Source organism: Anopheles maculipalpis, chromosome 2RL (genome assembly GCF_943734695.1).
Source record: "Anopheles maculipalpis chromosome 2RL, idAnoMacuDA_375_x, whole genome shotgun sequence".
NCBI lineage: Eukaryota > Metazoa > Arthropoda > Insecta > Diptera > Culicidae > Anopheles > Anopheles maculipalpis.
In genome coordinates this window covers 35721180-35740013 of record NC_064871.1, presented here as the reverse complement: position 1 = coordinate 35740013, position 18834 = coordinate 35721180, and the positions used below count along the sequence as shown (strand labels likewise).

The window sequence follows — 18834 nt, the reverse complement described above, 5'->3', positions numbered from 1 at the left end:
CTCATTTCTTGCTGGGTGGAACGCTGGAGCGGGGTTCACTCATTTTTAAAGGATGTTGTCTTCATTTGCTTGGGTTTTCTGCGCAATGCCTAATTTCGCGCGCTTTGCAAATATGCCTAATTTTTCAACTTTAAGTAATTGTCTCGCGTTCAGTAAAAAAAAAACTGCAGTTTTTGTCACAATCTTGCTTCTAACGTCTGTCCTGCTATGGTATTGTGTCGCAAACCGATTCTTTCGTACATTTGTAATGTGTTTTCTTTTACAAAATCATGTATTTCTCTATATCTCCATCGTTTTTATATATCTCTAGCTCATGTAAACACGCCATGTTTTGCAGCTGCTCTGTTGCGTTATTTTTGTTTCGTTTTTCATCGAAACTGCCACTGTCCCCGGTGCGGGAATTAATCGTCCCTTGCTCAAACATCACAATCCAAGCAGCAGACCGTGAACCACAGTTTTTTCTGCCCTACAAACGGAACGAACGAACAGCATGTTCAGTCGACATTTTCGCGCGCTCACACGGACACTCACATACACACACACAGTGAGCAAATAATACACAAGGCTGGTCAGGCGAAAACTTCGGCCACAGATTTCCTTGGAGAATTGTTTTGGGATCGTTCATTTTTACCAACATGTAAGCTTCGTGTTAGGCATCTAGCGTTCGAGCGAGTTTTGACCGTTTGCCGTTGCCCATCCTGTATCCTCTGTTGAAACGTACCAGCCGGGGAGCTTTCGCTCTCACATTTCCAGCAAGAGCACGCCACAGCGCTGTGTAATAAGCTGGGCAAAGTAGCCCGAACCGAGGAGAAATTAATTCAATCAAATATTAAACAGAGAGGATGTTTAAATTAATTGGATCTGTCAATTCTTATCAGCGCAAACAGCGGTCCCTTTCAACCACACGCTCCGGGCAATGGCTGCCAAGAAGTGGCACCCTGTAATAGTAAGAAGCTATATTCCAGACGAAAGAATTACCACACAACAACAACGAAGACAAGAGAAAAAGAAAAGACACCAAGACAGTCACAGACCAACGTAAGCAAGGACACACGGCCGGACAGATAAGCCAACGACAAGCGAACGGTCCTTGGATGCTTATAAATATTCAAAACGGTACCAAAAGGAATACGAACGCGCAGAAAAATGCGCCACGGGCATGGGCAGCATTCGCACACCGTTCGTCGCCGGTAATTGTCGTTCATAAGCAGCACAACCACCAACATTTTTCGGCGCACAATAAATGCATTATGTCGGACATTAAGCGTTATGTTACAACTGCAAGCCATCCCATCCGCGCAACCTATTTACCAGCCTCGCAAATGAGCTGCTACTTCGGGCTGGTTGGTACGGTGTGTGCGGTGGTTTTGTTGTGCAAAAGTTTTCCAAGACGACAGTTTAGCAACATTTGCGAAATTATAATTAAAACCAGAATGGAGACGGGCGAACCATGCGAATGAGATGGTGTGTATGGTTCGTGTTTTCGGAAATTGTTTCAAAAAATAGACAACCACAGCCAGGCACAGCCGGGCTGAATAAATTATGCTTCTTACAATGTTTACATTTCCATAATTTATTCTTCCCCGATAAATTGATTAACGCACCGTATAACTGGATAACAGGGCAGACATTTGTGCAATATGATTTGAGTTTGTGATTGTTACCAATAAGGTTGTTGCAAGAATGAGATAATACGGTGTTCCACATTCTGGTAGCGTTAGGGATTTAAATTTTCTAATGTTGTTTGCAGCTTTAATATTGGTGTGACCTGATGTTGTAACTGAAAATAGGGGCTACACCTTAGCATGGCGCTTAGAACGCGTGACTACGCTAGCGATAGATTCCGCGGTAAAAAAAAACTTCCTCCTGTAGTTGATCACGTAACTTTTCTGAAATTGTAGGATGATCTAATTGAAATCAAATTATAAAAAATTCTTTCTGATCATACTTACTAAGCGAACTTTCTAAAACGCGCTTCAAAACGATTTAAATTGTGCGGCATCGTAACAACAATTATTGTTTCATACGTGTGTAAAGCCCGTAAACGCTCTGCTACTAGGCCACAACTCGGGTATTGCCGGGATACGATCTTATTCCGATCGTTAAAAAAGACGGAATCGCTTCCGAATGACTCCACCATATTTGGAAGCGGCTCCGGAAGATAGCTGCAATACTCCAAGCTCGGAGCCGTTTGGAGCCGTTGGAGAAGTCGGAGCCAATTGGAGTCACTAATAGGCAGTTCCCAAACCGTCGAATTAGTTGGGCTGCAATGAATTGAAATTCCGCCGCCCTTCAAATCGTCCCACGATACGGTGTTATAACCTACTTTGGTGCTCTATCGTCTACCCGAACGGTTCCAACGGTCTTTAAAGGCTCCGGCTGCCGACTAGCGACACCGGACGTCTCCGAACGGCTCCAGACGGCTCCTGACGGTTCCAGGTGGAACCGTGGTTTTGATTTAGCCAGAATCAGAGCCTGAGTTACGATGCTCGACAGCGGCTCGGAGCCATAGGTGCGGTTCCGAAAGCCCATAACTACTAAAAATCCGTGTTCTTTTTTTTAATAGACAGCATTTGCATAATTGTCCTAAAATAGATGGATGTTAAATGTCACCAATATCCCCTTAACATTTATAAAGATTTAGTTATACAGCTAAGCCGTTATGCCAGTAAAAAAATACGTAGACAATAGTAAAGGAAGTAAAATAAAAAAGGAAGTTCCCAAATACCCCAAATCTGCACAGTGTGATGCGCATTGCCTACAGTACGGCGCGCCTGAAGCAAAAACAAATGATCTTACCGATTTGACACAACCGCACCGAACACTATCTTCCTCCTCCGGTAACGTTTATCCTTCCGTTGGCTTTTATCTGCACATCTACACAGCTACACACTTCCACCACCTTGCCATCCCGTCAGCGTACCGAACCGAACAAACTGTACCGATCCCAGACGAAGATAAACTTCATTAATCAACGCGCGTAAATAAGTGCACCCTCGGTTCTGTTCTATCGCGAAATAAGAAACAAACAATGTTTTCGGGGCAAATTCCGCCAAACGAGTAAACAGAACCCGGCCAAAGGGTGTGGGTGAGATGAGGGCACGAAAAATGAGCATGATTGCTGAAAATTTTTCTCATCATTTGCAACCATAAAGACTCGGTGCGAGCATCACTAACACTGAGTCAATCACGAACGAAAAGGGACAACATTTATCGAATTACACCCAGCGTCGTCCGATTGGAAAGCAAGCGAGGGAACGCGGATCGCGAAAAGTTGACTATAAATTGTTTAATCTTCATTCATCTCGAAAATGAATGCCGCCAGATTAGGGAAATTAGTTTGTTTTATTTTGGACGTCACCGTCACCATCTCGCTCGCCGTCTCGCTAGGGAAGGTTCTTCTTCAAATTCTATCTAATGGGTGACACTTTCAGTTTATGTTATCATGAATCGAACTCTGGGTTATTTTTTTACCTACTCCTTATTGAATGAATAGTTTTCATTTTGTCTTTTCTACGGTCTTTTTCTCATGCCTTTTTGGTGGTTTATTTTGCGGCAAGGAATGAAAGCGTTCTTGAATTTTCAGCGTCGTCATTCTTCCGAGCTTCTGCGGCATCCTGGTGGCTGGTAAATTTGTTAACCAATAAAACAAACGCCTTCACAACACCGCTCCTCGTTCGCTTTTCAGCCTTCGATGGTGGCATCGAAAGCTAATGCTACATTATCCTTTCTCAAACTCAAACTCTCCCAAGGCGTGTTCATCCCAGCTGGTTTCCCACCGGATTTAGGCGATTAATCTTACGGCCACCATCCGCCTGGCTTTTCTAGGCCATCGGATCGGATGCCGCCTTGTGGGTTAAATGAAACCTCAGCAGCATTCAATTTTCTTACCCAAAAACAAACCCCGTTTTTGCTCTTGGGGGACTTTGGAACACTTTGACGAAGGGTACAGTTTTTGTGCAAAGAGTTTAGCTGACAAATATTATACAATCGATCGATTTCCTGTGCATTGACTAGTTTGCACAAAACCAGCCCACGAAAAAAGCAACCATTGTGCGCGCGCTGACTGGCTCACCTGTACAAACACATTGTGGGGGGGGGGGGGGGAATTTTCCCCGTCCCGTTCTCTCAACCCTCTTCTTCAACCTATCTACCCACCTACCACCCCACGCTATAGGTTGATTGATTTTTAATTAGATTAATGATGCCTCCATTCACTGTGGCGTACAAAAACCGGAACAAACGGCACCCGTGACGCCGACGGAGAGATTATTTTCGATCAAGTGATTTCAATCACGAGATTTCAGCCCACCGCCAGCATGTCACGGACCCGTCACGCGCCCGTCACGCTCTGTCACGGATGGTGCGGATTTTAAGTGGCATTCGGCCCCCTTGCACAATAAGCCGGCAAAAAACAACGATCCAGCCCAGTGCTGCGCTTTGGGAAGGTGAGAAAAATGCTTTGAATTCGCTAATGAGCCGCCACACCGCTTAGCCTGTCGTTCCTCTCGGCTCTTCGGCTAGAACTAAGCGGCGCTATTGCTGCAAATCGATCAAACGGATGAGCAACAACCGGAAAGTTTTGATCACGGCAACGCAACTATGGAACACTAATTAGCTTAAATTGATATGCACGCACGGCACACCGCCAGAATGATTATTCTAATCATGGGCTTTAGGAAAAAGCCGAACCAAAATGGGAAAAGAAAGCTACGTGAAATCATTGTGTGATGTGACATTTTGTGCCCGACATTTTTGGATTCGCCGCCGTCGTTTCGTGGTTCATTTTCATAATCATTTTTCGCAATCGGTGATTGATTTTGGCTTTCGCAGGGCAGCACGCAGCGAGCTTATTTTCTATTGTGGGTATTTAAATATATGCGTGCGACCCAAATTTCATACAGGTGGTGGAAAATGCTTTTTCCAGCAAGGGGTGCGCCACTTTTTTTCAAAACAAAGATAATGATAATTCTGCTTCAGTAATTGCGATGGGAAATGTGATAAACTTTTCATACAAATAGGGCAGACAACGATTAATGGATTGCTGCATACTGTTGATGCTTTCGTGTCTGTGAATTATTCATTAATTTATTCTACAATAATTTCAAAACTTGTTTTCAAAACTCAATAAATGATTAATAAACAGTGCTTCTATAATACGCTTGAAACGTCTGAGCAATAACCCCTGTTGTTAATTACTCCAATAGCACTGAAATCTCCGGCATGTTAAATGTAAAAAACAAAAATGTCTCCCTCAGCGTTCCACGTGTTACACGCATTGTCACTGTTATACGGCGACGCTACGTTCGAATTTCACTCCGAATTCACTTAGGTCTACGTAATGAAGATCGATTCCCTTGAAACGATGATCATTTCAATCGAAACCGAATAAGCTCAATATGGTAATGATTATTCCCGCCCCTACGTTGTATTTACATTTTTCATCATCATTATCATCATTTTAAGCAGAAATTATTTAAAATGGATGAAATCAATCCTTTTTGATGCAGCAACGCATTAAGCTCACCCAGTACCGATACCACCGTAAACACCGCTGACGAATGTGTATGATTAAGCTTTCCCCACCATAAGCCGCCTCACCTCAAACAACCTACCACCCCCATCCCTCCCTTTCACCACCACACACAAATAGCAGACGGTACGGGTAGATTTATTCGGTTGCATTTCAAAATTCGTTCGCTTGTAAAGTGCATTTTAATCAACAGCGCACAACCGAAAAAGCTCAACCAATTGAAATCGAAATAAATTGAAAATGATTTCACGTCCAATACGGCATCGAACACCCGCGCAAATCTCGAAAAAGGACAACAAAAAACGGTGAGAAGAAATTAAAACAAAAAAAAGCGCATCATTCCCAACAGCATTTGCCGCTCTTCAGCAGCTGATCGAACACATTTCTCCCGGCTGCAGATGCATTGAAATTGAATTACATCGCTTACAGTGCCCGAGTCAGCGATGCTATCGATCAAATGTTTTGCTGCATGCGAGTGCGTTCATTTGGCTAAATTAATTTTGCCAAATTTCATCCCATCACCCACCCCAAAGGCGAACGCAAGCCGAAAAAGCGAAAAATGAGTTGTGCAATGGATTTTGGGCGGGTGTGTGGGCAAGCGTTCAGCCACTCATTCAAAGCTTACTGGCCGGAAATGGTTCCCCGGTTACAAAAGGGCAATGCACAGAGTGTGGGGCTAGGGGCGATGGGTTAAGTGATTGCATTTTACAACTCCCTCCCCGAAGCCAGACCAGACACCAGGCAAAGTGCATTTGGCAGCGGACCAAACAACTTGCCCCGGATGTTCTGCTGCCTGACAAAATTCGCTCTCCGGCACCATAAATCAGCAAATTACGCGTTTGGCAGTGTTCGGGTTACGGCATGTCCAGCCTTATAGGCGCATGTTAAGCTTCGCACGGAAGTAAATTCAATTTAGTTGTAAAAGCTGCTTCGGAAAAGGGTGGGAGAAAGTTTTGCACGATCAAATCAGATTTTTTTTGTTATGCCTTTTGTTGTGTATTCAATTATTATTTACCTTATATTTGATAACCTAAATGAAGGGGGCTCGATTTTGAGAGTTGTTATTGTGGATGAGAATTTCGTTATTTTCTACATGGAAATCTATCTATATGGAAAAAGCATATTTTCTTTTCCAGCGTCTTTGGAAATAATAAAAAAATATATATTCCTGAAAATGAGTTCTTTCAAGTGAAGTTAAAAATCGTGTTCCATCCTGCAGTTAGTTTTAAGTAGTCGATATTTGGCTAGGCTGTATCCAACTTGCTTATTCCTACTTGTTTTGAAATTTGAATCGCTTCAGTTTAACAAAGATTCAAAATTGAAACTGTTTGATCAAAATTATTTAAATGCTAAATTTAGCTACCAATTCGTCCTAATTAAATTCTTCTTCATTTTTTTAACTTTCATCCTCAGTCAATGCAGCACAACGAGAAACGATACCGAAGCAGCAACATACCACATCAACGAAAGACAGCAGCAGCCAAGGGCAACCCAATTTGCTAGCCGGCAGTAGCAGCAGTAGTAGCAGTAGTAGCAGCAGCAGTAGTAGTGGTAGCATAAGCAGTAGTTCTAGTGTAAGCAGCAGCACCAGCACCAGTGTTGGCAGTGGCAGCAGCAGCAGCAGCAGCAGTAGCAGCATAAGCACCACCAGCAGCAGCAGCAGTAATAGTGCAGGTGGTGCAACGGTTGCTGGTAGCAGCAGCAGGCCGACCCACGCAGAAACGACGGCCCTGCCGACAGAACAGTCCCGCGTTGGGCCGTACTTTGACGTAGCCGCCTCCAAGAACGTTACAGCACTGCTCGGGAAAACTGCGTATCTCAACTGTCGGGTTAAAAATCTCGGCAACAAGACGGTAAGTACGAGCCGTGTCCAGGCGCATCAAGCTTTCTTACGTGTTCGTTTTGATTTAATTAAACTCACACCGAGTCTGCACGGAATGTACGGTGTAGCTGCAGGGATTTGAGCAACGTTTTGCACCATATTTGAAGCCGATAAGGCTTACCGAAGAATTTTTGGAAGTGATGGTTTGCCAATGGTAATAGATGTTTGCCTCAAAACAAGTCTACAGATGTTCTCCTCACACAGATGGGCTTCAAAGTTACAACAATCTGTTGCCTTTTCTGTAGAAACCTACGTACACTCAGCACCTTGTTCGCAGTTCTTTTGAATCGACAAAACCCTACACAAATGCCCTTAAATCTGACGGCACAGACAAATTGCATTTCCGTTCTCATTGAGCCATGCGGTCGGTATGTCTGTATGCTTGCTTGTTTCACTGCTTTTTTGTGTAGACAAACGAGTATCATCAAAACTCTTACTCGATGGTGGAAATGTAAAGCATGAATTTAACCTCTGGTAGGTATTTGGTAAGGATCTTTTTCTCCATTGTTGAACCCGATGCACCAAACGTTATGAAAAGAAAAGAGCTTAAGGATGTTAGACCCTTTCTAAAATGTTCATTTACATTTGTGCACTAATTGAAACAGGTTAAAATGCCCAACAAACAAGCTCCTTCCATACTAATTGCTTTCGAACTATGGCATTTTACAAAGCCTGAAGATTCAAACGAAACAATTCTAGCAAAACGAGCTTTTCACATTTTTCAAACCGCATCTAATTAAAACGATTCTTTGCGTAAATCTATTCGGGTTCGGGATCTATATCCAACAGGACATTCTCACAAAAAGTTTGTGCATGCTCGTGAAAAAAGCCCTCCAATCATACACGACACGTTGCAGGCGCAACGAATGCAGCTTTTAACGCAGCACCAACGGTTGATGTTACCAGTGCACCCCAATCGACTAACCGTTTCTTTCAAGCCATTGAAATGTTCAACTCGTACCAGTTTGCCGGATGCAATGTTAAATTCATGTTCTTTTCGGCGCTCTCTAATGCGTCCACACCTCACAAAACCCTTTGCCGCAACGCATTCCCTACACACGTCCTTGGCTGTACGTACCCTAGCATCGTGATTCAAAAACGCCGATAACCACAGCGATGAAGCCAATCGGGACTCCGGTATGTTCCCGAGCATGAGGACGAAGCTCGAAAAGGAAAAAATCGCCAAAACATCAACCTCAGTACATCATCTCGCGAATGTATTTGGCAGCTTTCGGTGCACCGAGTAACCAGTAACGCTAGCGTGCGATTCTCCCGTGCCTGATCGCGTGAAGACAACGGTCGGCAACTGGATCGATTTGCATTTGAACAATTTATTCCTGACCAAACCGTTGCTACATCTGACGGTTTAGGCCATTACTTACTCAACCGAAAGAAGCGAGAGAGAGAGAGAGAAAAAAAAGCACACCACGCGATGTCCATTGAACTCGATGAGAATGCGCGTTGTTCTGTTCGATTGCACGATGATGATTCTGCAGCTGCAGACAGGGACGGTGTTTCCCGTTCGAATGTTCATGCCAATTGCAGAGCATCAGAAACAAAAAGCGAACAGAGACAAAAAAGGCATACTGCCACATAAGCCTAGAACATACGCAACATATCTGGTACGAAACAGGCGTGCACAAAAAAAAAATGATACACAAACGCTTTCCCACAAGTACAATAGCACACGACTCGAACAAGCGAAACGCTGCAGTCAGGGTTGCTTAAAGTAGCAGCAACAGTACACAACCGTCCGAACATACTTTTGCCAGAATTGTTCTTTTCTGGTTGCTCCGTGCGGTTTCAAGCAACAATTCATTGCGTTCATCGCCGTATCGATATGCAACATCCCATGGTGGGGCCTGCTAGCACCAAAAAAAAAAAAGGTGACAATCGCTTCGATGCACCAAGGATGGAAGCCCACTTGTACCACTAGCTCGTACGTGGTTGTGTTCGGGAATAAGAGGCTAACAGGGGAAAAAAGAACGCCAACATCGACACACTAGCCAACCATTTGACGAGCATCGTCATGTTTTGAGCTGATCGTTTTTATGAGATCGATGAGGTTGGTTGCGGGCTCTCTTTGGCCCGGTAAAGACGCAACACGAACGGACGTGAAGCGTTGTTTTAGATTGATTTCGTTCCAATTTTGTGGCTGCAGTCCAGTACTTCACACGCATTGGAGGAAATTATTTTCGCAGGAAATTACAACTACACCTGATTGTTCACGCCTTGGTAGTATTTGAGTTACTTTTTGAATTGATAATTCAGACATGCACTACGATACGATACTTAAAATCAAGCATACATTTTTTACAGGATTTCCAAAGATTAATTATTGATTCTTGCGAAAAGTAATGTAGTTGTAATTTTCAAATCTACACATGCACTATTTGCGTGTAGAACTGGACAGTTCGACTCCAGCTTGATCACCAAATTACTTCCTTCTTTGACGCTGCTTAACGCTGCTTAACACCCTCGATATCAATCACGATCGATTGTTGTCACCTGCCAATCTTATATAGTGGTCTTTCATCGCTATTTGGTACAACGCCCCACTCGTAGCTCTTAGAGATTTTGGAGTTCGTAGAATTCGTTGTTGAAGCGACTCCACCATTATTCTATCAGACTGACTCACCATCTTCCTCTCGAACTCGTCTCAGTAGGTTTTGTCAGCTTTGGACAGAGATCATGTCTTAGAGGCGTTTAGGGGCACTAGGACCTTGGAACTGGGATTTCATACAAAGCAGAGAAGAGCTCCTAGACTGTGGTATGACCGAATTTCATTCAAACTATCTAAAAGCTGAAAACCAGGATCTATTAATCTCGCACCAATGATTATCCTTCTATCAACTTGGGCAAAAGAAACCACCACTGACTTGATTTGAAAATACTAGGATGATTTCGTAAAGCTGCAGAGCCATGAAACTACAAATATGCCCATATTACTTAAAAAACTGGAAACAGTGTATGATTTATAGGATTTAAGACATTTTTTTGTTTAAGTTGTTTAAGTATAAGCTCAAAAGTAAAGCTTCAAAAAGAGCTCTCCGTCACCTCTTTGCTTCCTCAAAACTTTGCTTCAAAAACTGATAACTCTGTACATCCATTTTCACTACCAACCACACCTAAGCTTTACTTTCATAACCACAAGCTTTTCTTAACACACCAAGAAAATGGTTCTTTACCGTTCTCTCCCATGCGATCCGATTTCACCAGCGAAGTACCAGCGAAGAAAGTTTTGGCAAATCGATCGAATGTGAACTGCACAAGTCAGTCGATCATCTTTCACGGCGCAACCATCAACTATCTCGATGCCTCTCCATTTTGGGCCAACTTTAATGGATCCCGGGAGCCAAATGTTTTTTTGTTGTTTTTTTTTCTAAAAACTTCTACACAACATCGTCTACATGCAAGCATCTTCAGTGTCCTATGCCCGGACCAGTTTTGGGGCGCCTATTGTTATCCAATATCCTTCGCCAGCTCTTCCACTGGGGGCAGTCACTGAGTTTTCCGGTAATTAACGACACCCTCCGTGCAAGAACGTTCTCATTATGTTTGCTCAGCTGCTGCCAGCTCGACCCGATTGACCGGGACTGCCGGGAAGTGAACGAAAAACGCAGACAGCCAAGAGGGCAATGCGGTGTCGGCATATCCGCTTTTGTATAGTACCGATCCGTTTTGTCCTCCGCTTCCTTTTCGAACCGTTCCGACCCCTCGAACCCCTTATTGCACAAAACTCCCCGAGGCGGATGTTCAATGTTCAGCTGTTAAGCAAACTGCAGGAGAAACTTTTCAACAGCCTCACATACACACACTCCTAGACATAGTCAAAAAAGACTTCCCTATCGCGCGGCTTGCACTTCTAGCGCTGCCCGTACCGCACCGCAGAGCAAAAAAAAAAAAGGGAAGTGAACTATGAATTGGACACCATCATCATTGTTAGAACTTTGTCTTTTCAAGGCAAATCGTGCCTGCGAAAGGACATGAACTCGCTTCGCCGAAACCATCCGAAAGCTGTCCAAAGGCGAGATTGAATCCTTTGCCATTTTCTTATCCATAAGGCGCACTTGGCGAAGGCTTTTTGGGGTTTTTTGGTTAGAAAGGTTTTATGGCAAGAGAGGCTCATGTTTCTTCCCTTTTTGGAGGGTAGGAAAGTCGATAAAAGCCATCCACCGCATACGAAGCCGAAGTTGCAGAATTCATCTCTGTAAGCTCTCCCTCTCTCTCTCTCTCTCTCTCGTCTTGCCATAAAACTTTAGGTGAGAACCTTTTTTTCTTTAATATAACTTGTTTTGCAACCCGTTCCGAAGCCCCTCAAACATTGCACCGCCTTAGTGCAGCATAATTAAGAAGATCGTCAAGCGACGGAGCACCACCACCAAATTAGCCGTTGATTTCGAGCGAGCGAATAGCGTCCACCGAATGTGAATAGTTTTATTTGGCAGCTAGCGTCTTGTTTCTTTCCAGGCTCCTGCATTCCTTCGTGCCAACTACAGTTGCTTTTTCGCGTTCGCCAGATGGCAATAAGTGCCCCGGCCAGACCATGGGGAGTAAGTTCATAAAAGTTTCATTAATTTTCTGCCTTACGGGACGGTGCTCAGCTTAAAGAAGTTAGGTCTAGCTAAGCTTAGAATGGTTCCAACAATCACCTATCGTTACCGGCCTAGTTGAGGCTATTAGATCGGCAAAATAGAATGCCATTCGCTCTTTAGTCCTAATGAGGCTGGGCAGAGTTTGGAAAAGATTGCCAAGGTCGATAGCAACACAAACCAAAATTTTGAGCATCCGTGGTATGATGTAAAAGAAAAGACTACTCCAACACCTGCTAAGGTTCTGAAACCTCTGCTAGCTGACAAGACCGACCGACAAGCATGTGGCAAACACAATTTGAGTTTAATTTTGAACCTTTAACCTCGCCCGTACTTTGTACTGTACCGAGCAAAAGAGGGACTTAAATATTTTCGCAATCCTTTCGGCAAAATTCACCACATAAAACTCATCTCAACGATAGCCAAAAGGGACATCAAATCAAACATACACACGTACAGCGCAATCTTCGCTGACGGAGAAGATAGGGAACCAGTGTCCTGCCCTGCAAAAGGTCGTCTGTCAAAAGAGATGAAGGGACCAAAATTCGTTACTGCATTAGACAGCAAGTCCATTTATCGTTCTGGCACAAATGACATCTTTGCTTGCTGTTCATTTTTGTTTTTCTCCCCCTCTTTCTACACATTTTCCCGTTTTCCACGCCATTCATCGTCGATTCAGTCCTTAACCATCCTTACACAAGGACAAACGACAGTTTCGACGATCGGCTTTGACCGACCTTTACCTTCACATTTGACGAATGTACCCTATATTTTCGGGATGTACACCGGGAGAAACTCGATAAAAGCATAAATCTAAGTGAGTTACTTCGAAAACCAAAAAGGCGGGGTACTAGACACTTCTTTTTTCTGCACTCAGCATGCAACCAAAAAAGGACGACAGCAAACCGGTTGGTCATCGCAAACGAAAACCTTTTGCCAGCCACAACCCCAGCTACATCAAGCAACAGCAAAAAATGCTTTAAGCAATTGTACTTGCACAAAACGCTCATCGTTGTGCATCTTTCTTCCTCCAGTTTCGACCGTAACCAATTTCTTCGGTTTTCCATCAAACACCATCGTCACCGTTTTTCGAGGTGGTAAGGATCCCCGTTGGATGCGATGGAGATTTGGCAATGTTTTTTTTTTTCCTCCAGCGGGTGAAAGCGTAAAGCAAACAGGATGACTTGTGAAGTCTGCACAGGAAGCGCACACCACCATACACACCGGTTCAGCGTGTGTTTGCTTACACGTTTGCCGAACAGAAAAAAAGCCTAATTCCACTTCCTCTTCACTTTCTACGTATATGATTATTATTATTCCTTTCATTGCATCCAGTGTTTCTGGTATGGGTATGAATAAAACATGACTGCCAGCAGTGCCGAGCCTTGCAACGAGCCGGGATTCGACGGTTCCGATGTTTGCAACAGCCCGAAAAACGCAAAACCGCCCAGCTAGATCCGCTTAGCGTGAGACACGAGCCAATAAAAGTGATGAGAAAACTGCGAGCAACGGAAAACAACGGCACAGGACACTCGACAGCTCGATTTTCTTTCCTTTGCATCCGCTCCCGCCGCTCCGTACTCGTCCCCCGAGTGGAAACAGAGCGCCGGAAGACCGTGCACCGGAAGAATATTTTCAAAACCTCTCCGATGAAGAGGAAGTGTATGAAAATATTTATGCAAACTTCCATGCATTCGTGCTTGGGGATGCCGCTAAACTGGCCATCGTTTTTTTCCAGGCATGTGGAAAGTGCTCTCATATGCACGACCAAGAAAGCACCGGTCTTGGTGAATTGATTGTTCGGGTTTGTTCAGAGGGGCATCAGTTTGTCCCGTCCGTTATAGCACCTCATAAATGGAAAGTGTAAGCCTTTTTAGAACGGTGAATAAATTTAACAACTTTTATGACATGTTGATTGCAAATTTTAGATGAAAGAAATTTTGTATGAATTTGTACTTATCAAGCTAAAAGGCCAATATGTCGTATCGGTCTTTTATGTTTTATGTAAATTTACAATAGCATCGCTAACTTTAGTAAACTTTATATTTTCCACCTAGCAGATTACGTTTGAACCATACCAAGTAGACATTTTTCTCCTTTGTCCCGCCCCTGGTAAAACAATCAGTTCCTGTGCTAAGCTTAGCGAGAAAACAATTTTCTTGATTAGGTATTTTTCTCAATTCATAGCCGTTCAATCAAACTAATCAAGCGAATGAAAGAGGCGCACGTCTGTTTTCACTCAATTTTTCCCCAAGTTCTTTTCCTTCAATACATCGACACAGAAGTTTGCACCTCAAACTCAAAACTCAAAAGAAAATCATCTTAAGAAAGACGGTTAAAGATACATAATTTAAAATTTGAATAACGCGACTCGCGAAGAAAATTTCTTCGCTACAAATTAAAGTGTTGAAGTAATGCTTTACCGTCAGAGCAAGACCCATTTCAAGATAAACTTTCTATAAAGTCTGTCTGTAAAATCGCTCGACGTAGTGTTTTTTATAGGAAAACTAATTACTTCATAAAAACTTGCTAACGCAATTCATTGTAAACCTTTTGAATCAATTTAGAAAATGCTGTTTCTGACACAAAGACTTCACACGGGAATAAAGAAACATCGCCTTCAAACCATTGCATCCTTTCTGTGAATGACCGATGGCAGTGTCATCATTTCGCTATAAGCGAATGAGCGCCATCACTGTGCATTGTCATAAAATTGAAGTAAAAATTCGCAACATCACCCGTCGATGTGCTTTCTATCCGTGAATGTATGGCGTAAATGTACTATATATGCCAGTCTTAACACAGCAATGCAGTACCGTGGTGGGAGTGGAAATTTAATTACACTCCTCGAGATGGCGTCGCCGACAGTGCAGACGGCCAGCAAGCATTCATCCGTCCAGGTCCGCCGCACAACCCAATCCCGAGAACGAACAACTTTTTTAATAGAAAAACTCAAACTGATTCCCATTAATATTAAACGAGACAGACTATTACTTCATTGATTTTTATCGGAGTTAGAAGGTACTCGTCCCCCTGATGGATATATCCACCCGTGCACACTGGTTAGCGGTGCATGTTTTACACACTCATCGACCAGCATCCCCCATGGTCCGAACGATCATCCGTTGAGTGCCGTCTCGTTAAGTACGCTATTCATCCTCTTCAACTTCGGTTGCGGATAGCTGACACACTGTTCGAACTCCATAATGGGACATTATAAGAAGGGGATGCGAGCAAGAGAGAGAGAGAGAGAGAGAGAGAGAGAGAGAGAGAGAGAGAGAGACAAAGAGTGAGTGAAGTGAACGGAAAACTCAAGTCCATGCCCACCTACCCGATGTTTGACAACAAAATTAAAACCCCCAAAAAAGAAAACATGTGTTCTCCTTCCACACACCGAGAGCGAACCGGTAGCAACACGGAGCAACTTGAACCACTTGGTGCTGCCCGTTACACTTTGTCTTGTCTTCGTTCAGAACCAAACTTTCGGGCAAGAGGGGACACACAACCTTCACGATGTGTTGTACAGCCGCACCGTAGTGGTTTTGTTGGAAAAGTCAATCAATATATTCGATTATGTTGTCTCATGCATTATTCAAACATAACGTGCAGAAAACGGACGAACGTCCGTACGAACGTCAACCGACTGGTCTGGAGCTGCATCCAGCGTACGGTGGCCACAGGGAAGGTTTCGCATGCTTTACAGGATTATATATACCGTTTATTTATGATGATGCAAACTGCGAGAAAAGCTAATGATAATCACTCGATTCCGTAAGGCATAAATCCAGTCGTGGCTAGATCGTTACGATGTTTATGGGCAGTGTGCATAATTGTTTTGTTTGTGGAGAGCGATACTATTCAATTGGTAAACTAATTTGGTGTGGTCTGAGCTTGTTTCTAGCATTTAATGATTTTGGAATAATTAACGTGAAATCTCAAACATAAATGCTGATCCTTGCTGAGATTTTAACGATTCAGATTCATCTGACGAATATTGTGTAAGGCTTATTATTGCTAGTGCTGACGGTTTCAAAAACTAGGAGAAGATTTTTTCAAATATTATACGCCCCATATTGAACGGAACATCATCAATTAATATTCGAGCAAATTATTGTGTTGTGCTTAATTCATTACTTCAACCAATTCGGTAGACTCCGCTCCATTATCAGCAAAATAATCAAGCCTCAAAACTAGCGTTCAGTGTTGTTTGATAAAACAATAAAGCCACATTCGTTCTTTTATTTGTTTTCCCTGCAGTCCGTTCGTCCCCAACCACTGTAAACGAGATTCGATATTCACTTTTCCGCTGCCGGATATTAATAGTTCCACGTGCGCACGAACTTCCCACACCCGTTTTGTAATCCAAAAAACCAATCTTCAACAGTCCACCATCGGAAGTGAAACACAATGGGTTAAGTAAAACAAAAAAAGGGGTTTTTCTGGCTGTAAAAGTAAATTCCGAAACAAAACAACAACAAAAACCACTGCTGAAACCACGCTTTGCTCCACATCCGATCGGCTAACGTGAGACAATTTCTGCTTTCGATGAGGTACGCCAGTTTTGGTTCGTTTTTTTTTTTGTTTTTGTTTGTCTCTCCATTTTGCATAACAACAGCCAACACCCTCCATCACCGGGAACCAAAACATTCGTGGATAATTTATTCCTGCAGCATACAAGCAATAAATATATTTTATTTTATTTATTTTACCACCGTTTGACTCTGCGCGGGGCATCCAAGCGGTGGAGAATTGGGATGCTTTTTTTGTGTGTTTTGTTGCATAGCTTTCATTGTTCCTTTCTGCCCCCCCCCCCCCCCCCGCCCCTCGACAAGCTTTTGTTCGTGCTGCTCGTATTTGCTGTGTACGGTGCGTCCTTGTCCATGCATGTCCAATTCACCCGGAAAATCGCTACATCGTTTCTCCGCCGCATAACCATTTTCACGGTACAAGGACACGGCTAGATTGTCTCCATCGCAAATTGGTTCAGTTACGTCAACCGTTGGTGCACAGCAAGGAAACACTAAGCACAAAAACACGGCGAACGGTCTGCTGTGAGCGACCGGAAATGAAAGCCTCATCCGAATGGTTGCGGGATGAATCCTATGGGTTTTTTATTTTTTTGGGGAGGGAAATTTTACGACCACTTGAATTCACACGCATCGCCGCATGACTACAGCGCCGTTGAAGGCATGCAGTATTGAAGAGCCGACCTTGACAAAATAATAAGACCGTACCAGATAGGCGATGCTGAAGGCGCGGACACCAAACGCGGAATGGTCAAAACCCTTAGTGAACAATGCGGCTTTAATGTGAAGGCTCATAATATTCAAAATGTACAATGTTTTTGTCCAGTCAACAGTTTCAATTTCACCCTTGAAGTCTTGATTGTTTAACATCTTATCAAGATTCTACCAAAATACGATCCAATTTATGCACACGAACTGAAAGCCTAGTGACTCTGGAATCAGAAACATATTAACGATATCATCTGTTACTCTGTAGACACAACTTTTTTTAAGCCTTTTGTGGATCAAACACGAATGAATCAATTAAAACCTTCCAAAGCATCGCGTGATTATGTTGACATGTGTCTGCCAAAGTAACGTCAACGGTGTACATTCAAGGATATTTGTTTGATTTTTATGTTATGTTGCTATGTTAAACCATGCCTGTGTGTGTGTTTTTTTTCCTGTAATACGCAAATCTCGACGAAACAACACTTCCTACCTTAAAAACCAACTTAACAATGCGTGGAGCTCCTAATATGTGCGTGCTTTTGCAGTGTTTTTTTTTATTTTTCCACACTACAACTCTACGTGCCCATGATTTGTGATGGTCTAATCTTGTGCTTAAGTGCTGAAGTATGTTCGGTCGTTTTGCCTCGAGTGCATCGAGATAGCGTGCTGGACACGGTACGCCCAAATAATACCATAATATCAGCTCTCGTATAGAGGAGCTAATAAATTTTCACACCCGACATGCTACGCAAGTAGCTCGTTCAAATGGTGGGAAAAGATAAATTGATTGTTTAACCAATGGGAAAGGTTTTACTGCCGTGCGCCTCCATCGGGCAACCAGGCGTCTCCATCCGTACGGCGAGGCAGCTTCATCCGCACAACCAGGCGCCTCCATCCGTACGACAGTTGCTGCTGAGCATGACACATCAAATACAGATGCTTCACAAGTTGGCATTATTCGTTTATTTTTTTTTTCCCCTCATTGTTGTTTATTGATTGTGTTTTGAGCTGCCCAACGAATGGTAAAAAACAAATGATAATTCGCTTAAAGCTAAATTAATTGACTTGAATATTTAAATAATAGCGAATAATTTAGAAATGCCCTCGAAAGTAAGGAAATAGTTTATCACTTCAACTACTGAAGTATTTTCAAAATTAAAGCTGCTAGTATGAAACTGAAAACAAGATTCGGTTGCTAACTGCTCTGCTTTGTGGGTGAAAAAAAATCTCTCAAATGTTCTCTTTCACAAGAATTCTCAGTGAACATCATACATGACAGCAACAACGGTTAGGTTCGTTCCAATAGGAATTATGGTTAAGCTCGAAACATCGGTTCGAATGGCCCCCTGTGCCGCAGCCAGATGAAGCAAGATTTCATGCAATAAATTCCCTGATCCTGCAACCGAAATGACATTCGCCAGATGCTTCTGATCTCCGTTGTGTCTCTACCAGGGGATACAACTAATTGATTTCATTATTCATGGCATTGCACATTGTCATACTCTCCGTTGCACTTTTCCGTTTCAATAACCCATGGTTATGGCAGCATCTGGGAGTGCTCTCGTTACTGTTCATTTTAGCAGACAATTT

At 43.1% G+C, this 18834-nt stretch overlaps 1 protein-coding gene across 1 annotated transcript in view; it reads left to right on the top strand.

The window, feature by feature from the left end:
* LOC126557635 (uncharacterized) overlaps window positions 1-18834 on the top strand; it is a 73536-nt gene that overhangs the window by 37951 nt on the left and 16751 nt on the right. Inside the window, exon 2 of the mRNA XM_050213484.1 lies at window positions 6947-7386. Coding sequence (XP_050069441.1) covers window positions 6947-7386 — 440 coding nt within the window. The remainder of the gene's footprint in view (window positions 1-6946; window positions 7387-18834) is intronic.